We start from the raw sequence: 24,107 nt of genomic DNA on the forward strand, positions 1-24,107 counted from the left end.
CCTTCGTGGGAAGGGTATATATAAGTTTATCATTCCGTTTGTAATTTCTACATTTTTCATTTCCGACCCTATAAAGTATATATATTCTGGATCCTTATAGATATCGCAGTCGATTAAATCATGTCCGTCTGTCTGTCTGTTGAAATCAATTTACTGAAGACCCCAGATTTCTTCGGGATTCAAATCTTCAATAATTCAGTCAGACATGCTTTTTAAAATCAGCAAAATCGGTCCACAAATGGCTTAGATATGAGGAAAAAACTAGGACAACCTCGATATTTGGCCTATTTTTGACCTACATATATCTGGATTACTAAGTCATTAATATAGACAATATGGATATCTAATGATAGATATTTCAAAGACCTTTGCAATGACGTATATAAAACCATAGTAAGTTGGATCTACAATGGGTCTACAAAATGGGAAAAATATTTTTTAACCCTATTTTTATACCCTTCACCTTCGTGAGAAGGGTATATATAAGTTTGTCATTCTGTTTGTAATATCTACATTTTTCATTTCCGACCGTATAAAGTATATATATTCTGGATCCTTATAGATAGCGGAGTCGATTAAGCCATGTCCGTCTGTCTGTCTGTTGAAATCAATTTTCTGAAGACCCCAGATATCTTCGGGATCCAAATCTTCAATAATCCTGTCAGACATGCTTTCCAGAAGTTTGCTATTTAAAATCAGCAAAATCGGTCCACAAATGACTGAGATATGAGGAAAAAACCAGGACAACCTCGATTTTTTACTTATTTTTGACCTATATCTGGATTACTAAGACATTAATATAGACAATATGGATATCTAATGATAGATATTACAAGGTCCATTGCAACGATGTATATAAGCCTATATATAGTAAGTTGGACCTACAATGGGTCAAAATCGGAAAAAAGATTTTTTTACCCGAATTTTTTTTTTCACAAAATAAAAAATTGAAAAAACAAAAAAAAAAAATTTTTAAATTTAAAAAAAAAAATCGAAAAAATCTTTTTTCCAAAAAATTAAAAAAACAACTGGAAAAAAATTTTGTTTACCTAAAAATATTTAAAATTTTGAAGTATAATTTGGTGAAGGGTATATAAGATTCGCCACAGACGAATATAGCTCTCTTACTTGTTTATTTTTAAATTTAACGGTGACTTTAGTTTACAGATTTGTCGAAATGCATTCTGACTTTAAGTTGTTGTTCTGTCAGCTGTTTTGTGAGTGATGTCTTTTAATTTTAGCACGCGAAATTTTGTGCGTATTTTTTTTTTGTGGGTTAGAGGGTTAAGAAAATATAAATTTTGAAACGAAAATCTTATGACAACCTGGGTTCTGAGTCTAAAAAACCCAAAGAAGAAGGAATATGATTCTCTATAAAGTTTTCCACAAATGAGTGTTAATGGTTTCAACTTTTCAAAAATTTTTAAACAAAAAGCCCTTTTTTATTTTTCAAAACTGTGCAGCATTTCATCATTGCCAAATTTTAAAACTTGTTAGCAATTAGAAATTATGAAAACTTTTATATTACAAACGTTACAGCTAATTAAGACAACAAACAATGAATATACCTTTGCAACAACATTATAAAAAAAGATTACTCAAACTTTTGTTTCAAATTTAAACAACAGATCAGCTAAAACAATTATTAGACCCAAAAAGCCCAACAATTTTACTTAGTTTCAAATATTTCTACAGTTCAGCCAAGCATTACAATTACAAATCATAGTGAATTTTGCGTTTTGTTCGAAATCATAAAAAAAACTAAAACACAAAATTACTCAGTTGTAGGAAATCATAGGAAAAATTTAACAATTTACAAAACAAAAATAATGAAAACAGAAAAATAAAAAACAAACATTAGTAAACCACTAATAACAATTTCACATTGTTTCATTTTCACAATCATACTAATTAAAGAAAGATGTTGCAAAAATTAAAATTGAATTTAACATAATTTTCAATTTTAAAATTGTAAAAGAACAGATCATCATTACAGTTGAAAGAAGTAGATAAAATCATTTATCTTGTTCTTTAAATTAACTCATAATTGAAATGTTTTATTGTTGAGCAGAAGAAAAAAAAAAGAAAAAAAAATATTTAAAAAAAAACCATTCATCATGACAGACAAGAGATGTTACAAATATCAATTACTGTCATACTTAATGAAAATGAAGACCAAACAAATTTATTTAAACTATGATCGCTTGAAATAAATAAAAAACCTAAACAGTTGCTGTCAAATTATTATTATAATAAAAAACTAGGAACGGATATACACAATTTAGGGAAAGCAAAATGTAGTACACAAATGAGAGGCAGTGGATAAAGGGAAATGATTGTAGACTGTGGTAAAAAGTATTTAAATAAAAAAAAAAATTAAAAAAACTTCACACTGGACTATTTACTGAAAAGTAAAACTTAAAACCAATGGAACAAAAAACCGGCTTTGGTGGAAAATCTAACTTTTAATGAAATATAGTCTTCTTTTGGAAAAACTAGTTTCTTTGTAAAAATTGTTTTTAAAATTCCCAAACATCCTATTTAAAAGTTAGAAAATAAAAAGTTGTCAGATTTATTAATCAGAAAAACGAATATTTGAAAATTTTTATACAAAACTTCTCGACTTTTTTTGGTTTTTTGTGATAACGTAATTGATTGTTTCGATTTCGAATTTATTCATTAAAAAGTCAATTGTTCGAACATTCGACATGGAGAACCCTCAATAATGCCATTACAGAAACATGAACAGTGTAATGGAAAAGAAAAACTAATTTATTTTTATTAAAGGGATAAGGAGTGAGATTGAAAAAACCTTAACACACGATGTTCCTTAAAACTTTTAACCCAAATATTATTTGATTTTTATACCCCTCACCTTCATGAGATGGGTATATATAAGTTTGACATTCCGTTTGTAATTTCCACAAAATAATTTTCCGACCCTAAAAAGTAAAAATATTCTGGATCCTTATAGATAGCGGAGTCGATTAAGCCATGTCCGTCTGTCTGTCGAAATCAATTATCTGAAGACCCCAGATATCTTCGGGATCCATATCTTCAATAATTCTGTCAGACATGCTTTCGAGAAGTTTCCTATTTAAAATCAGCAAAATCGGTCCACAAATGGCTGAGATATGAAGAAAAACCCTGGACAACCTCGATTTTTGACCCATATCTGGATTTCTAAGTCATTAATATGGATATCTAATGATAGATATTTTAAAGTCCTTTCCAACGACAAGACCATAGTAAGTTGGACCTACAATGAGTCAAAATCGGGAAAAAAATTTAACCCGAATCTATTTTTTCACCAAAAAAATTTTTTTTTTTAAATTTAAAAAAAAAAAAAATTTAAATAACAATTCGAAAAAAAATTTTAAAATTAAAAAAAAAAATTTAAATTTAAAATAACAATTCGAGAAAAAAAAATTTTTCCAAAAAATAAAAAAAAAACCTTTTTACATTTGTATTTTGAAGTATAACTTGATTAAGGGTATATAAGATTCGGCACAGCCGAATATAGCTCTCTTACTTGTTTTACTTTTTTATATGAAAACTTTTCGGTTTTCCTCTGGATTAATCCAATAGAAGAGAAAAATCTGGATTCCTAGCATTATTAGGCTTTGGAATTCCCTTTGAAAATCGGATATTGATTGAATTGTCACGTTATTCACTTCAGGAATTTTGTAAATATTCTTAATGAAAACTGTGTTACAAAATTCCAAAAGGTTTCAAAAGAAATTTTGTTTAACATTAGGCAGAGACTTAATTAAATTTTATTTATAGTTGTGTGACCAAAGCCATCCGACAATATAAGTTTTTTTATTTTATTTATATTTAAAAATAATCAAATTTAGGCATAAAATTTTAATAATTTCAAAACAATAGAAAAAAAACCTTTTAAACAATAGCACAATGACCAAACATAATTTTGTTGCTAAAAAGTTTTATTGAAATATAAATAAAATAAAGCCTCAACACGTAAATCACACCTTTTGTCCGAAACAAAACAGTGGAGATAAAACTACAACCAACTACTTAAAAACTAATTTGTTGAAAAAACAGAAAAACACACAAAACTAGAGAGAAACAGATCACAGATAAAATACAAAAACAATTACGAGCAAAATGATAATTTTGGCTTAAAATTGAGAGTGAATTGTTAACAATACTAAACGAAAAATAAAATTAAAAACTAATCTGATGAAGAAGAACTCCATTAAATAAATAATGTTGGTTCAAAGTAGCAGGCAGATAGGTTGGTTGGTTGGCTGTTTTTTGTGATGGCTTAAGTAATTTTGTTTTTCTCCAACTTAAATACAAACAATATTTAAACAATATTAGAGTAGTTAGGAGAGTGTTTGAAGTCTGGTGGTCTTAAATAGTGAGCAAACGAATCACAAATCAAATCACATCATACTCACAGTCATACCGAAACTCGTACGATACAACTTCTACTACTATAAGTTAAAACCACAAATGTTTTACAACTTTAGTTTCAAATTAATACGATGTTAGAGCACAACTGCGATCTTTCGGAACAAGATTGTTAGTAAAGCGACGAAACAGACAAATCAGTTAGTTGGTGGTTGTATGACAAGGATTTGAAGTTACAGTTCGTTTAAATTTAAATTACAAATCTAAAAAAAAAGTTATTAAAAATAATTTGGCCTCCAACTTATTTACGGTTTTTCTACTTTATTAATAATTGTATAAATATTTTTAGTGTTTAGAGTAACTAATACTTGAGAAAAAAGTGAAATAAAATAACACAAGAAAGAAAAAGTTGGAAATTTATTTTTTGTTTAAGTGGAAATTCATTCAAATGTAAAGTATTTAAAGCCGCGCGTTTCTTTAAAGTGCAAGTTGGCGTGTTTTAAAAGAAAATCCAACAATATTGAATAAAACAAATTCGTTAAAAAGGCAAAATAAATAAATAAACAAACAAATAAAGTGTTGTTTTTATAGCAAAAAAATTGACTTCAACTTTGTTCACTAAAGGCAAATTAAAATTTAATTAAAAAGAAATAAACAAAATATTTAAAAAAAACCGCTCCTAAATTGTGTTAACAATCTTCTGCGCAGAAAATAAATTCAATAAAGGTAGGTTTAGTTTCAGTATTTTACACAAGCCGGTATATAAAAAAAATAAAGATGATTTTTTATTACCACAGACTCTTTTAATTTAATAATACAAACAAGTAAATATCAAGTCAATTTAGTAAAAATATTGAAAACAGGAAAACAAAATTTTAAAAATTGTGTTATCGAAAATTTTTCAATATTAAATTATGACAAAAAAAAATAAAAATTTTCAAATAATCGGTTAAATTTCAAAATCTGAGAAAAATTCGTAATTCGTTAATTTTCAAATCAGAATGTATATAAACAAATATAAAACAGAATTATTGTCATTATTTTCTCGAAATATGTAATAATTCCTTTAAGAACTTAAAATATCAATTTATATTAAGACGACCTACTAGAACCCTAAATTTTGCAGAAATAATACTAAGGACTGAGATCGAAAAATCTTAACATAATCTTAAGTTAATAAAAACAAGTAAGAGAGCTATATTCGGCTGTGCCGAATCTTATATACCCTTCACCAAATTATACTTCAAAATTTTTATAATTTTAAATATTTAAATTTTTAATATTTTTAGGTAACAAAATTTATTTTTTTTCCAAAGTTGTTTTTTCATTTTTTGGAAAAAATTTTTTTTTGAATTGTTATTTTAAATTTTATTTGTTTTTTGGTGAAGAAAAAATTCGGTTTAAAAAATATTTTTTCCTATTTTGACACATTGTAGGTCCAACTTACTCTTTTAAATATCTATCATTAGATATCCATATTGTCTATATTAATGTCTTTGTAATCCAGATATATGTAAAAAATAGTGGTTGTCCTGGATTTTTCCTCATGTCTCAGCCATTTGTGGACCGATTTTGCTGATTTTAAATAGGAAACTTCTCGAAAGCATATCTGACAGAATTATTGAAGATTTGGATTCCGAAGATATCTGGGGTCTTTAGAAAATTGATTTCAACAGACGGACAGACGGACATGGCTCAATTGACTCCGCTATCTATAAGGATCCACAATATATGTATATACTTTATAGGGTCGGAAAATTATATTGTGGAAATTACAAACGGAATGGCAAACTTATATACATATACCCTTCTCACGAAGCTGAAAGGTATAATAACACCACTAAACTTACAGATTTGATTTTTTTATTTGATTGAAATTATTATTACAATTTACAAAAAATATTATTTTTATAGTTCCAATCAATAGTGATGAATTTATGAACCTTTTTCGGAAACTCTTCCATTAAGGTTTTTATTGAGCTTTTTGTCACTTTGTTCGAACAGGTGGTACATCTCCGTTTAAAATCTTCTATACTTTTGGACACCTTTGGTCCGAAAGTATGGACCGAGCATCAGCAACATAAAAATATTGACCCGGAAGTTGCGAAAAATTTGTTTGCAGCAGGTATATTTTTATACCCTTCACCTTCGTGATAAGGGTATATATAAGTTTGTCATTCCGTTTGTAATTTCTACATTTTTCATTTCCGACCCTATAAAGTATAATATTCTGGATCCTTATAGATAGCGGAGTCGATTAAGCCATGTCCCAAATAACTTACATACCAGGACAACCTCGATTTTTTACCTATTTCTTTTACCTAAATCTGGATTACTGATTCATTAATATAGAAAATATGGATATCTAATGATAGATATTTCAAAGACCATTACAATGACGTATATAAGACCATAGTAAGTTGGACCTACAATGGTTCAAAATCGGAATATTTTTTAACGAATTTTTTTTTTATCAAAATTTTTTTTCGCTAAATATTAAAAAAAAAATTAAAAAACAAAAAAAAAAAATTTTTTAAATTTAAAAAAAAAACTGGAAAAAAAATAAAGTTTGTTTACCTAAAAATATTTAATATTTTTATTTTGAAGTATAATTTGGTGAAGGGTATATAAGATTCGGCACAGCCGAATATAGCTCTCCTACTTGTTTTTTTTTATAAAATTTGACTTCAATTTCCGTGCTCTGTCTTTGGCTCCTACTAAATTTATAGCAGAGTTCCTGTCAGGAACTTTATGAGCCTTGTATGTTTTTAAACCTGCATTGGCTTTAACTTTTCCTACCAAATAGTCCGAGTACTGAGCTAAGCGGGCTGCTTTCCTACCGAATGTGTTGGCAAAACTTTTGAAAAAGCAGACCATTCCTTCTACCTCAACCAGGTTTTCTATTAACCGCCAAGTTCTCCCGATACTGTTTAATAACATTGGAAACAGTTTGACGGCAGACCTTTGATTGTTTGGCCAACTTTTTGTAGGACCAAGTGGGTTTTGTTAAAAATATTTAATAATTTTAGTACCCACTTTTTTCTGGTCACTCATTTTAATCAGATTAACAACAAATGAACATAATTGACATTAAACATAATAACTGACATGCTTTACAAAGGTAACTTGATAAAAAAAATAAAATACTACTTGGGTTAAAAGTTTTAATGAAAAACGTGTGTTAAGAATTTTTTGATCTCAGTCCTTATATAGCCATGTCCGCTTGTCTGTTGAAATCAGCTTTGAAATGTCTGAGATATAAGCAAAAAACCTCCTCAACCTTGACGTTTAATATATTTTGCATGTACATGTGGATTAATACGAAATAATAGACATTTCAAAGACCTTTCCAATGACATATAACGCCATAGAAATTCGAACCGATAATGGGTCAAAATCGGGAAAAGTATTTTTTACACCAACAATTTTGTTTACCCTATTTAATTTCACCAAACATTTTTTTCATTAAAATTTGCATATCTAGAAAACTTTGAATCATTTTATTTTTGAAACCGCATGTAATGGGTTAAAATAGTTGACACATTGAAAATTGTAGTAAACATATAAACAAATGTATTATATCATTTGTTATTTTCACTGTCCACAAAATCCACTTATCAATATGTTAAGCAGGATATTAATAGCAACTGGGTTACACGAGTTGTCACTATCAAGTTTATGTAAATCAGTGGTCGGCACTCATAGCCACCAGGGAACGAACATGATCGCTTATTTATTTGTAAACAATTATAATTTTACAACATAGAACGGAAGTACATAAAAGGTTATTATAATCCATATTCCATGTTCTCTTTATGCCTATCACTGCTGTAAATTGTCTAATGAGTGTTGCTAAGCACCATAAAGAAGTTGCAAGTTAAATGTTAACAAAAAACGTGTGATTTTGTGCGTCATATTATAAAAATTTGGTTAATTTTTTTTGAATTAATCAATTATTAGGGTTATTGAAATGTAAACAAAAGTTAAAAACTGACAAATCAAGATCTAAAATTTAGCAACATTGTTAAAACCTAAGATTAAAAGTCACAAAACTATTTATGTTAATATAAATATTTATAACTATTAACAGGTTTATTACAATAAAATGCTGTTCCGTAGGTAAACCAAATTTTTTTATTAACAAAATTACATAAATGTTTTACCATTTCTTTTTGAAAAAGAGAGAGTATAGAGTGAGGTTTCTTACTTTTTTTAAATATTTTTTTAGAATTAGCAAATAAATTAATGCTAAATACAAATGTTTTTTTTTAACATTTTGTAAATTTAAATTAGAAAGTAAATTTTGAATTTAATTAAATCATATAAAATTAAGCCTTACAGTAGGCTTATGCCTACAATACAGCAGCACAGCCACACGCTTGACCATTCCCTCTGAAAACTGATGTCAATCTTTATCATCTATGAGTAGCCAGCCACAAACATCACATCATACTCGTACAATTTATGCAAATATCACCATTTGTTTGTTTATCTTTTTTTTTCCATTCAATTTTATTTTTTTGCATAAATAACATTTTTTGAATAAGAAAAAATCGAATAAAAAAAAGATGAATCTCCAAGCATGCGTGTTTGTAAATACATTAGATTGATATTAAGTGTTTGTATTTATTGTCTGAATATTTTAGGCAAATATTTTCTTTATAAAAATATTGGCCTACAGCTATATTTATCACATTTTTTTGGGAAGTTGCTTTTGTTTGTTTTCGATTATGATTTTCAAGGAGAACAAATGTTAAATTTAAGGACTTGTGCAGAAATTTATGATAAATCAATGGAAATATTTGGAATATATTATTATTTAGTTGAATATTGGCAAAACTAAATATTTTAGCTTTAAATAAGTGTGACGACGAGACCTAGTTGTTAATGTCTAGACAAAAGTTTTGCATTAAAGTTTATATTATTTATTAATTTACTACATATATTCATGGCAGAGTAAGTGTTTGTAATATTTATTCGTTTTTTCATACCAAGAGAATTGAGATAAATTAAAAATATTTTATCACCACTAAATCCTAGAAATATTTGAAAATATAGTCAAGAAAATTTAATTTCAAAATCATTTCAAAACCTCTAAGGAGCAGACGAAATTCACTTTTTTCCAATTTCTCTTCCAGTCACGAGTTAGTCTGCTATCAATGGCTGTCAAAAACAAACTAAATGTTGCAGCTTTTTAAAATTTTGACAGGAGTCAACTGACAGATGCCAGTTGACAGCAGCACTGTTGACCTTTCTGTTAATAGCCGGGAAATTCTGCACACGGACATTAAAATTAGCAGCATTCATATTGACTGTATTTTTCGTGATTTTAAAAGTGTTAATTTCCATTTTTGTGCTGTTATTATAAATATTAGACTTCATGTTATATTTTTCTAAAGTTTCATCAAATTAGGCCCAAAAATATTTAACATTTCGCTTCGCTATCTTTCCATTAGAAATTCCAAATATTGAATAATTTGATCTTTGACCTTTGACTTACACGATTTAAGGTTTAACGTTTTACAATTTTAGTAAAACTTTCACAGTATATTTAAAATTATTTGAACTATAATATTCTGAATAGGTTTCACTTAAAGTTCATAAAAGTAAGGAAATTGAGCTCATTCGCCAAAATATGGCCTAATAATAAGATTAAATCGCAGGTACAGAAAATCTATAGGAGGTATTTTCACAATTATACCCTTCACCTTCGTGAGAAGGGTATATTCCGTTTGTAATTTCCACAATATAATTTTCCGACCCTATAAAGTATATACATTCTGGATCTTTATAGATAGCGGAGTCGATTAAGCCATGTTTGTCTGTTGAAATTAATTTTCTGAAGACACAGATATCTTCGGTATCCAAATCTTCAATAATTCTGTCAGACATGCTTTCGAGAAGTTTCCTATTTAAAATCAGCAAAATCGGTCCACAAATGGCTGAGATATGAGGAAAAAACCAAGACAACAAAAAAAATCGGGTTAAAAAATATTTTTTGCGATTTTGACCCATTGTAGGTCCAACTTACTATGGTCTTATAAACGTCGTTGCAAAGGTCTTTGAAATATCTATCATTAGATATCCAAATTGTCTATATTAGTGAATTAGTAATCCAGATATAGGTCAAAAATCGAGGTTGTCAAAATCGGAAAAAATATTTTTTAACCCGAATTTTATTTTTTTTTTTGGTTAAATTCGGGTTAAAAAACAAACAACATTTTTTTAAAATTAAAAATTTAATTAAATTACTTTCTTTCTTTTCTTTCAATTAAATTGCAAAAGTAATTTTTTAATGTAATTTTTACCAAAACTGAAAAAAATTACAAACGGAATGACAAACTAACCACTCATAGTGAAGGGTATACAAATGTCCTTGGAAAAACTAACAACAAATAAAACAAATAATAAATACTATATTTAAACATTGCAGCTATAAATACTACAAAAAAGTGAAATAAATAAATAAATAACTTTTGGCCAAGGTAATTTATTAACAATAAACCTATACAATTTTATACACTTGTTTGTTATGCTTTGAAAAATTGTAATTGTAAAAAGTTTTTATACTAAATATAAACAAAATTACACCTAAATACATGGACAGCAACTAAAAGTGTAATGTACCAGAGAGCATTATTTTATTAATAAACATTAGTCCTTATTTAGGTCTGCAACTATTACCACAAATCCTGTGAGATAAAACTAAATAAATTCATTGGGTTTTTAGAGCTGCCAGTGCAAGTAGATGGGTGTAGCTGTCTGTCTACATATCTGTGGTCATAAAATTAGATGATATTAGGTTTATACTCGTATATATGTACATCGTATATTTAGAATTTAATACGCATTTGTTTATGTACGTTTAGAAAATGTTTACTTATCGAAAGTAGAAGAGACAGTTTGACAGACTAGTCAGTGTTCTTTGAAACATTAACTTTTATTAAACGAAATTCACAACAAAAAATAAATAAAAATAAATGTAATCATTTGAAGCAGAGATTCTTAAATATTATGTAGACCTTAAATTACACACATTTAACGGAATTTTTAATGAATTTTTTTTGTTATTTCCTTTAAGGATATCTAGAGTAGTGGTCGGCATAAATTAAACATGTTCTCTGTTGTAATCTGACCAGCTATATATAGTGATTTTTATTTAATACTAGTTGACGGCCCCGTATTCGCCCGGTAGTATTTACTAATGTTAGTTCGTCAAGTTTCTCCAAACCTACCTGTTCTTATTTATTTGCAAATAAAATATCTAAATTTGTACTGCATACTTTAGGGGCTTTTTTATTACAGTTGACTGGACTCAAAAAAGCCGGTTTTAGCCGTAATATCCTGAAAATTTCGAATCGAATAAAAAAAAATCAGCCAAATCGCTCCAGCCGTTCTCACGTGATGACTTACATACATGGACCATTTCATTTTTATATATATAGAAGATTTGATCATTTTTATGAACATAGCTGACATTCGTGTTGTAAATTAACAGATCATGTTCCGTCCCTATGAGCACCGATCACTGATTTAGAGGTTAGTTCATCTTGTTGGCCAAAAATTAAGACCCAATACGATCAAAATATGAAATTTTAGCGTTTTAACAAAAATATCACTGGCAATACAATGGAAACTTTTAAACTTGTGCAAGACAGAAGACTACAGCAAAATAAATATGTAAGAAAACGAAGTAAAAAGCGTCGACTGTTAGCGTTATTAAGGACTGAGATAGAAAAAATTCTAACATAGATGTTAATAAAAATGAAACCACTAAACTTACAGTTTCGATTTTTTGTTTGTTTTATTGATATTATTATTACAACTTGCAAAAAATATTCACCCCTATCGGCAATAACATGTGAAATTTTGTTCCCATGAAATATCCATTTCCCTCGAAGGGAAAATTGCTATCGGGAACATCATGATGAACTTTACATTCACAATAGTTGATTTTGTTCGTAACAGCTGTTTATTGTTTACAAAATTCCATCTAAAAAATTCACAACAAGGGGAATTTTATTCACGTGAACAAAGTTGATGAACGAAAAAAGGAAAAGGGAAAATATTTCATGTGAAATGTTGATTTTTATAGCTCTAATAAATAGTGATGAATTTATGAAACTTTTCCGGAAATCCTTCCATTAAGGTTTTTAAAGTGCTTTGTGTCTCTTTGTTCGAACCGGTAGTCCATCTCCATTTAAAATCTATCACACTTTTGAACACCATTTTTGTACTCTTCAATTCTCATTTAACAAGAGCCTTTTGTAACAAATGTTTGGCTTCTTTTGCCGCAACTGCATATTGCTTGCAATGCCAAGAACTTTTTGGGAATATTTTCTGCCTTTGGGTCCTAAACTTTTCAACAACATTTCCTCGAGCATCAGAAACGTAAAAATATTGACCCGGAAGCTGCGAGAAATTTCTAGAACATACGTTTCGTCATTCATTATGCAGCAGGTATATTTTTTTGTAAAACGAATTCAATTTCCGTGCTCTGTCTTTGACCTCTAAATTTTTAGCAGAATTCCTGTCATGAACTTTTTTAGCCTTGTATGTTTTTAAACCTGCATTGGCTCTAACTTTTCGTACCAAATAGTCCGAGTACTGAGCTAACCGGACTGCTTTCCTACCGGATGTGTTGGGAGCTCCTTTGAAAATGCTTTCTATTTATTGGCTTTAGAAACATCATGTAGACCATTCCTTCTACCTCAACCAGGTTTTCTAGCAACGGACAAGTTCTCCCGATACTGTTTAATAACATTGGAATCAGTTTGACGGCAGACCTTTGATTGTTTGGTCAACTTTTTGTAGGACCAAGTTGGGTTTGGTTGAAAATATTTAATTATTTTAGTAGGCACTGTTTTCTCGTCACTCATTTTAATCAGATTAACAACAAATGAACATAATTGACAATAAACATAATAACTGACATGCTTTACAAAGGTAACTGATAAAAAAAATTAAATACTATTTGGGTTAAAAGTTTTAATGAAAAATGTATGTTAAGGTTTTTTCGATTTCAGTCCTTATTGCCCTTCACCATGTTATTTAGGTTCGAATTAACTTATTCGTTATATAGTAAAATTTTTCCTATTTCAGATTATGACGATCTATAACATTTTATTCTAAAAGAAACCTATTCGATTTACGAATGCAGACATTCGGCTCCTGATGTTTAAGAATCTCTGCAACTAATATACACAAGTATATAGAATTAATACCTTTTTATTTATTTATTTTTTTGGCAACTATAATAAAATGTTGTCTTTTACATTTAGCAGACATAAAAAGAGCAGAATGCAATAGTGAGAGTTAGAGGGAGAGCCAAAGAGAAAACACAATGTCAAGGACATGTCAAAAATGTTGTTACCACCAAATGTATCGGAATTTTTTTCGCAATGACACAGTAAAGACAAACGATTTGTATAATAAATATATACAATATTATATAGAACAGCAAATGTTTATATATATTTGTATCTATAGTTAAAAAAGTTTGAGACTAGTGTTTATTAACCTATGAAGACATTTAGTTGGAAAAAAGTTTAGCATAGTTTTCTTTTTATCGACTTTATGAATTTGGCCATGGAAATGTCATGAATAGTGAGAAACTAAAAACGCAATAACAAGACACAGAGAAAAAAAACTGAATAAATTAAGTTATAAAGTAATAAAATTACTAAAAGTTGGAATATTGAGGAAGGGAGGTAAATAAAAAGCATAATCTATAATATATCTAAACCAGGGATGCCCAAAGCTAAAACTGCAGTTGTGTTGGTGAGCGAAAGAGAATTCCACTGAAAGAAAAGTTTAGTGAACTTAAAAAAAAGATGTCTGATATATTTATCAGTTTTTACTTGTTAACAATAATGAAGTCAACAATCGTAATCAAATTGTCTGCGACATATTAGCATAGGTCATTAATTGAGAGTGCGGATTAGAGTGCTCCAAGATTGTATGGACGAAAAAAACTTTCTAGGTACAGGCCGTCCCCCCTTCTAGAATTGTTCTATGTATTGTAGAAACACGTTGTGTAAAATATTAGGATGATAGGATAACGTTAACTGGTGGCGCAACGACGCTGAAGTTTTGAGGTGCATTTACAAGGGGAAAATATGGAATTTTTTCAGTTTTTGTAAAAATTTTGCCATTAAATAAAGACTTTTACAATTTAATTTAAAAGAATCGAAATGTGTACGTAATTGTCATTATAATAAGATATAAAAGACAAAAATTGGTCAAAAAATGTTAAAGTTATTAAAAAATCGCCAGGCCATTAACGTGTCTCAGGCGACTAGAACAAGAAATTTATGAACAAAATTAACATATTTTGAGAAATATTAAAATAAAAGCTAATTTTTACTTAAAATATATCCATATTTACTTGTATATGAGTTTTTGTCCTCGTAGGATACCGTTAACCTATTCGCAGGTATGACCAAAAAAATAAAATTTTTTTAACGGCAGTTTCAAAACTCCAATTTAAAATTTTTAAAAATTTTGTTAAACAAATTTCAGAATTTTTTGATCATCACATGGGGATTTATTGACAACATAATAGGGAATAAAAATGTGAAAAAAGTATGTCAATACCTCCTATAGTTTTGCCGTACCTGCGATATACATTTTGCGATTTTCGAGAAAAACTAATTTTTTGGCCATATTTTGGGGAATGACCAGAATTTCCTTACTGTAATGATTTTTAAGTAAAAGCTATTCAGAATAATATAGTCCAGGTAATTTTAAATATAGTCTGAAAGTTTTACTAAAATCGGAAAACTTTAACCCTTAAATCGTGAAGATCAAAGGTCAATTTTTTCAATATTTGGAATTTCTCATGGAAAGATAGCGAAATATTATATATTTTTGGGCCGATTTTGATGAAACTTAAGACAAATATAAAATGAAGTCTAGTATTCACAATAACAGTACAAAAATGTAAATTAACCCTTAAGAGTACTATCAGAAAATGTCTAACAACAACGTGAACTTTAAATTTTTGTCTTTTGTTTGTTTCAAATGATTTGACAGTTCCGGCAATATCTAACAAACCGATCTGGTAGCAATTTTTTAAATACAACAATCTGACAACCATGTGAACTGAAAATTTTTGTTAGCTGATCAATTTATTGTCTGGTAATGAAATTGTAAGGTTTTCTTACAATTATCTAAACTGACAATTTACCTTTTGCTACAAATGTTTCACTGTCAGTACAATGTACTGACACATTGACAACCGTCTATACATAGCATAAGCCATAGATAAATACACATAGATCGGAAACTCTCCTGTCAAAAAGACCAAACTCAGTTGTCAAAAACTTAAGTGGTGTGAATGTATTGGGAAAAAAAGTATGTGAAAACAAAATCAACATACGAGTAAGATTATTTTGTTTAATTTTTTTGTTTGTGTTTTTTTCTAGTTTCCGCTCTATGTCTATTTCTCTATGGCGTTTTTCTAGTTAGACAAAAATGTTTAATATTTCGTAAATTTTGCAACCGAATTTTACTTGTAAATCTGTTATACAATTATCTTGTAGATAATTCGGGATAGGTTAAGAATCCTTAATTTAACATTTAATAACAAAAAAAGTTTAACTGTAAGATTCTTAAAATAATTCCGTTTTAAAATATATTTTCTTTTTTTTTCCAATTTCAGCTATAAATTGAGCAAATTGAAATTCCCCAAAAAAACCATGTCAAAGTTAAGTAAAACATCCGCTTCCTTGGTGAAACGTACCTCTTTTTCGGCAGCTGTAACACCATCAATTATTTCACATCATATCACACAACAACAGCACGGATCACATGAAAAGGAAGTCAATAAATCTCGTGCCAAACAAAGTCAAAAGTGAGTAAAGTATTGAAATACAATAAATAAATAAAATGGTTGTATGTGTAAGTCACAAATGGCAAACACATATGTATGTACATTAGGGTAACACCATTTGTCTGAAGTCAGAAATGTAGACAATAATCACCCCTATCGAGAATCAATATTACATATGAAATATGTTCCCTTTTCCTTTTTTCGTTAATCAATTTTGTTCACGTGAAAAAAATCCCCATCTTGTGGGAATTTTAGATGGAATTTTGTAAACAATAAACAGCTTTTTCGAACAAAATCAACTATTGTGAATGAAAAGTTCATGGAGAATTTCACGATAGCAATTTTCCCTTCGAGTGAAATGGATATTTCACGGGAACAAAATTTCACATGTTATTGCCGATAGGGGTGAATAACAACTAAAAGCTAAATTCTTATATAAATGGACTTGCTGGGTATTAATTTTGAACGATTTGCCTTTTAAGGGAAAATAGGAAAAATTTCCTCCACCTCACCAAAGGCAAGTGATAGCACAATAAATTTAAGAAATGGTTCTTAAATTAAAGCAAGGTTGGCTACCGTTTTGAAATGGTTAGAAGTGAACAGTAACGTTAATTTATATTATTTCGTTAACGTTATTATTAACGGTAATTGCAGTTATTTCGGTAACGGTAGCCAACCTTGCAATAAAGTAAACTTTTTGTTACTTGCGAATAACTACTACATTTTTTGGTTCCATACAAAGGGCACAACCCTAATGTACACAAATACTTTTTATTATTGGTTTGTTCTAATAATTTTGTTTACATCTAATCCCTGGTTAGCAATTTGAAATCGAACAATGCCGATAATATACGTTCCTATAATGAAGTACCTGGTCCCTGGGGCATGCCATTTATTGGCAATTCTTGGCGTTTTGCACCGGTTATAGGTAAGTGTTACTTTTATAGATTTTACATTCATAAACAAACAAACCAACAATAGATGACAATATAATAACAGAAACCATAGAGAAATACTCATAGAGCAGAAACTAGAAAAACACTAAAAAAAAATACGAGTGTTGTTTTTGTTTTCACCTATTTTTTACTAATACATTCTTCTGTCAAAGACCTAACTCTGTTGTCTAAAACTTAAGTGGTGAGTTTGGTTTTTGACAACAGAGTTAGGTCCTTGACAGGAGAGTTTCCGATCTATGTGTATTTATCTATTATCAACAATCTGTATTTATCTATAAATCAAAATGTGACAGGTATTTTGTAACAATTATATTCCATTTTCTTTTTTTTTTTTATTAAAAATATTATGTAAAATATTTATAATGTCATTTGAATATAGTACAGACATTTTAAAATTATTCCATTACAAAGGCAAGGAAACATTTGTAATATGTATGGAATAAATAATAGGTTTAATAATTTTTTTAAATTGCATAATATTTTCGGTTCGTTGAATCTTTTGCAATAAAGTGGGACACTAATATATGTATGTATTAAATACAGTGTGTTACTGCATACATGGCTAAACAATGACATTTCACAATGAGGCTATAAAAAAAGAAGCGTAATTCGAAATGGTGTTAGATCGGCCACACCCCTAGAAGGCAGACTTACGACATCACAAGAATTGCCATAGGGAACAGAAGATGGGGCCGCCCAGCCCAGGACATGGAAAATACAGATTGAGGTCAAAGTAATTATCAGTGGCAAGAGTTGGGGCGAAGTGAAGGGGTTAGCACATAATAAAGAGATGTTCAAATATTTTATTGAGGCCATATGCTTCTTGTAGGAATGAAGGGAACTTATATGTATGGGGGATTTCATGTCAAGTGAACCAACTTTTGAAACCGATGTCTTCCGATCGGGATGAAATTTGTACCAAAAATTTTTCGACAAGATCGGTCAAGAAATCTTTGCGTTATGGGGTCTCAAAACTTGACGTTTTGGCCAAATGTCAAAGGAAAGCTTAGGTTTTTTTTCCGTTAAGAGCTTTTTGGTGAGATCCGAGTGGAACATCTACCAAAATTAATGTTTTGTAACTTAAGACATACAGTTTATGACTTTGTATACCCTTCTTCGCCTTCGTGAGAAGGGTTTGTCATTCCGTTTGTAATTTCCACAATATAATTTTCCGACCCCATAAAGTATATATATTCTGGATCCTTATAGATAGCGGAGTCGATTAAGCCATGTCCGTCTGTCTGTCTGTCCGTCCGTCTGTTGAAATCAATTTTCTGAAGACCCCAGATATCTTCGGGATCCAAATCTTCAATAATTCTGTCAGACATGCTTTCCAGAAGTTTCCTATTTAAAATCAGCAAAATCGGTCCACAAAAGGCTGAGATATGAGGAAAAAACCAGGACAAGCTCGATTTTTGACCTATATCTGAATTACTAAGTCATTAATATAGACTATATGGATATCTATTGATAGATATTTCAAAGACCTTTGCAACGACGAAATATTTTTTAAGTCGAATTTTTTTTCACCAAAAGTTTTTTTATGCTAAATATTAAAAACAATTAATAAAACCAAAAAAACATTTTTAAAATTTAAAAAAAAAAATTTCCAAAAAATGAAAAAAAAACAACTTTGAAAAAAAAAATTTTATTTACCTAAAAATATTCAAAAATTTTATTTTGAAGTAGAATTTGGTGAAGGGTATATAAGATTCGGCACAGCCGAATATAGCTCTCTTACTTGTTTTATTTATTTTTGTTTGCTCAAAAGAAACCTTAGTTAGGTCTATTCCTTTAAGAGATTGTTGGTCACTTAGGGCCGTTTTCTCATTAGGTGATTATCAGCTGACTGCTGTTCATAGTTTGTATGTGTTTTTGTAAACGAAATTAAATAGATTTTATAAAAAAAAGTTTAATAGAGGAATTAACATTAATTTGATGGAGGATGAACACGAAGAACATGAGTTCCAAGTGAATGCTGAAAAATTTTATCATGCCAGGCCTAACTACCTGGCAGACATGGAGGATAATGAATATTTCAAAATATTCCGGCTGTCGAATTGATTAGTATCTAAGAGTAGAAATAAAGCCTACAATGAGAGCTGTAGCCATAGAGAAATACACATAAAGCGGAATCTAAAAAAAATACTCAAACAAATCGCACATAAGAAAGAGTGTTGTTATTGTTTTTACACAGTTTTTTTTTTTACTAATCATATTCATAGAGAAATAGACATAGAGCGGAAACTAATAAAAATTACTCATAAAAAATCACTCATAAGAGTATTGTTTTTGTTTTACCATAGTTTTTTCTACTAATACATTCTCACCATTTAGATTTTAGACAACTAAGTTAGGTCTTTGACAGGAGAGTTTACGCTCTATGTTTGTCTATTATCTATGACTAATACATTCTCACCATTTAGTTTTTATTTGTCTCAATGTTTTGGAGTTGATTAAATATTTAATAAATTTCACAGGAATTTCCGTAAATGAAAAAAAGTTTTGCAGTTTTTATGTAAATTTTGTGCATGACTGACTATATGATAAATGATAAAAAAATATCTAAAGTATAAAATAAAATTCACTAGATTTTAGTTATTTATCAAAATGTTTTGGAGTTGATTAAATTTTTAATATTTGTCTTTTATAAATTTCTGGGAATGAAAAACTTGTTTTACAAAATTTTTTAAGTTCAATTAAAAGCTAATGTAAATGTTGTTATTTTGCGAAGAAATTATTTTTTTCTACGCTATAAAAAAGATATAAACTAATTTTGTTATTTATTTTACAAAGAAATTAATTTTTTAACTTTATATTCACTTACTTTTTTGAATAAAATAAAATTTTCTTTTAAATACAAATAATAATTTTTTGGAAAACAAAATAAATAAAAAATCATTAAATTCTATCTAATTTGTTAGTTATAAAAACATCACTATTTGTATTCAAATGGAATGCTAGCTGATATTTTAAAATTAAATTATGGGTTTTATGTACGTATGAGTAATATTAATATCATTAAAAAATTAACAAATATTTACAATACTTTATTTGCAAATATAAATCTATTAATAATAATTTATTTTACAGGTCATTACAAAATCAGTGAACTGGATAAAGTAATGAAAGAGCTGCACATAAACTATGGTAAAATTGCCAAAGTTGGCGGCTTAATTGGTCATCCAGATTTGCTGTTTATATTCGATGGCGATGAGATACGAAATATATTCAAAAAAGAAGAAACTATGCCGCACAGGTAAGAATATTTTCTTATTTAAAATTGTTAAGAACTTAAAATCAGCAAAAAGTCGATTGTTCGATAGAACCCTACTAATGAGGCCATCAGCGCAAAAGTGGTGTAACCTAAATTTTTTTGCTTTTGCTTGCATTACAAACTATTAACACAAAAGTGGGGTAGCTACCTTTTGGTATTCAAATGTAGATGGAGCTGAAAAAATCGTTTTTGCACAGGGCATAATATAACATAGTAATGTAGCAAAAATGGTGTAAGTTGAATAGTTTGGGGTTACACCACTTTTGCGCTGATAGCCTCATATATCCCTCAATCATAAAATTCATTGACGTCATTTCTTTAACAAGAATATATACATATATGAAAAATAAATAACAAACAACATAATAAAAAAACAGAAAAATATCATGATAATTACATGGTTGTAGTTTAGTAAAACGTTACAGGAAAAAAATAAATAAATTTTAATAAAATGTTATTTTGTAGCAATAATAAAAAGCAAAAAAGTTAACCCAGGTTGTTTACTAAGTGGTTTAAAGAACAAAAAAAAACCTTTTTTATGTAAACATGAGTATACAAAAATATAAAATTGAAAACTGAATATTTAAAATACTATGAGTTTAACTTAACTAAACAATTGCAGTTTCTACACCCACATAAATTGTTTGTGGCAATTTTTTTTTGCTACAAATAATCACAATACTTTGTTATTGTATTTTAACGATTCGGTTAACTCACAGCTAACAAAACAAAAAGTTATGTAAAACTTGAAAATATTTAGAAAAATATGTTAAAGGAAAAATTAAAAAAAAAAGTTTTTGGATGTTAGTTAAAGTTAAACAGAAAGTTGGAAAAAATTGTACTTTAGTACTGTGTATTGAATTGTAATAAAGTTAAAGGAAATTGTATAGTGTACATAATTCAATGGTATTTTTTTAATATTTAAATTTCAAACTTGATACATGGTAATGACATGCCATTATTGATTAACATCACAGCAAAAACTTTAATTACCAAGTAATGGTATCAAATGCTAACATAGTAGCATTTCATTCTAAAAGTTTGTAAAATACAAAAAATATGCAGAGTTGTCAATAAAAAGCTTTTCTCCTCCTTTCACCACCTATCCTTCTACACTCTATCTCCTTTCCAAAGAAAGTAACACAATTATATATAGGCATATTAATTGCCTGAGTGTTACTTCTCTTTTTTTAAGAAAAAAAATTACTTTTTTTCATTTCATACATAGAAACAATCTTTACTTGTGCGCTTTCAAGCAGTTATTAATTAATGTTCGAATATTCTAAATTACTTTCAAAATTTTGAAATTTGATTGATGTACTACAATTCCTATTAATTAATGTTCGAAAATTCGAAATTAATTTCAAAACTTTTCTGATTTAATTGATTTACAACAATTAATAATGTTCGAAAATTCAAAATTAATTTAATTTTTTTTAATTCACTTGTTATATTACAATTACTATTAATTTAAGTTCGAAAATTCGAAAATAATTTCAAATATATTCTGATTTGATTGATGTACTACAATTACTATTAAATTATGTTCGAAAATTAAAAATTATGATATACGACAATTACCATTAATTAATGTTCGAAAATTCGAAATTATTTTCCAAATTTTTCTGATTTGATTGATAACTACAATTACTATTAATTTATGTTCGAAAATTCGAAGTAATTTCGAAATTTGATTGATATACTACAAAAATGTTCGAAAATTTGAGGTTAATTTAAAAATTTTTCTGTTTTGATTGATATATTACATTTACTATTAATTAATGTTCGAAAATTCGAAATTATTTGATTCAAATACTACAATTTCAATTACTTTATGTTCGAAAATTCTGAATTACTTTCAATTTGATTGACATATTACAATTACTTTTAAATAATGTTCGGAAATTCGAAATTAATTTCAAACATTTTCCAAAATTTTCGAACATTAATTAATAGGAATATATCATATATCAAGATATATTCCTATTAATTAATGTTCGAAAATTCAAAATTAATTTCAAATTTTTTCTAATTTGATTCATATATGTACTACAATTTCAATTACTTTATGTTCGAAAATTCTTAATTACTTTCAAAACTTTCTGATTTTATTGATATACTACAAATTACTATTAATTATTGTTCGAAAGTTCGAAATTAATTTCAAAATTTTTCTGATTTGATTGATATACTACAATTATTATTAATTAATGTTTGAAAATTCGAAATTATTTACCAAATTTTTCCGATTTGATTGAAATACTACAATTACAACTAAATAATATTCGAAATTCATTTCAAAATTTGTCTGATTTGATTGAAATACTACAATTACTATTAATTAATGTTCGAAAATTCGATATTAATTTTTAAATTTTTCTGATTTATTTGACATACTACAATTACAATTAAATAATGTTCGAAAATTCGAAATTAATTTAAAAAATTTTCTATATTGATTGATATACATATTACAATTACTATTAATTAATGTTCGAAATTAATTTAAAAATTACTATTAGTTAATGTTCGAAAATTTTACATTAATTTAACTTTTTTTTTGATTTGATTAATTTACATAATACAATTGCAATTAAATAATGTTCGAAAATTCGAAATTAATTTCAAAATTTTTGTTCGAAAATTCGAAATAAATTTAAAAATTTTTCTGATTTGATTGATATTTCTCTATTACAAATAATTAATGTTCGAAAATTCCAAATTAATTTCAAAATTATTCTGATTTAATTAATATGCTTTTAAATAATTTAATTAATTTAACTTTTTTTCTGATTTGATTGATATACTACAATTGCAATTTAATAGTGTTCGAAAATTCGAAATTAATTTCAAAATTTTTCTGATTTGATTGAAAAACTACAATTGCAATTAAATAATTATAGAAATTTTTGTTCGAAAATTCGAAATTAATATAAAAATGTCTATAATTTGATAAATATACTACAATTATAATTAATTAATGTTTGAAAATTCGAAATTAATTTCGAAAATTTTCAGACTTACGACATTTACCATTAATTAATATTCGAAAATTCGAATTTAATTTAATTTTTTTTTTAAATTTAATTGATATACTATTTTCTACATTGATTGATATACATATTACAATTACTATTGATTAATGTTCGAAAATTCGAAATTAATAAAAAAATTGTTTGATTTATTTGATATACTATAATTACAATTAAATAATGTTAGAAAACTCGAAATTAACTTAAAAATTTTTCTATATTTATTGATATACTACAATTACTATTAATTAATGTTCGAAAATTCGAAACTAACTTTTTCAAAATTTTTCTAATTTAATTGATATACTAAATTACAATTAAATAAAGTTCGAAAATTCGAAATTAATTTGAAAATTTTTCTAATTTAATTAATGTATGTACTACAATTACAATTTGAAATTTTTTCTAATTTAATTAGAATTAACAATTACAATTTAACAAGTTCGAAAATTCGAAATTAATTTAAAAATTTTTCAAATTTTATTGATTTTCTAATATTACTTAAAGTTTCTACATCATATTATTTTAGTTTAGCTTAACAACTTCATAAGTTTTAAATAGTTTTTAGAATCTCCTAACCATTTATCATTATTTACTATTTGTCAAGTTCAAAAATGACATCAATCAAATCA

General features: G+C 27.5%; 2 protein-coding genes across 3 annotated transcripts in view; one reads left to right on the forward strand and one right to left on the reverse strand.

Annotated features, from left to right (window-relative positions):
- Window positions 1-24,107, reverse strand: part of Galphao (G protein alpha o subunit) — a 131,750-nt gene that overhangs the window by 8,247 nt on the left and 99,396 nt on the right. The gene's annotated exons all lie outside the window — the stretch shown is intronic.
- The window catches only part of LOC135962267 (probable cytochrome P450 49a1), a 44,011-nt gene continuing 24,419 nt past the window's right edge, over window positions 4,516-24,107 (forward strand). The window contains exons 1-4 of the mRNA XM_065514112.1: window positions 4,516-5,103; window positions 16,040-16,231; window positions 17,032-17,138; window positions 20,260-20,425. Of these exons, the coding sequence (XP_065370184.1) occupies window positions 16,077-16,231; window positions 17,032-17,138; window positions 20,260-20,425 (428 nt within the window). The 5' untranslated portion in view covers window positions 4,516-5,103; window positions 16,040-16,076. The remainder of the gene's footprint in view (window positions 5,104-16,039; window positions 16,232-17,031; window positions 17,139-20,259; window positions 20,426-24,107) is intronic.

This window comes from Calliphora vicina, chromosome 5 (assembly GCF_958450345.1).
Source record: "Calliphora vicina chromosome 5, idCalVici1.1, whole genome shotgun sequence".
Lineage (NCBI taxonomy): Eukaryota > Metazoa > Arthropoda > Insecta > Diptera > Calliphoridae > Calliphora > Calliphora vicina.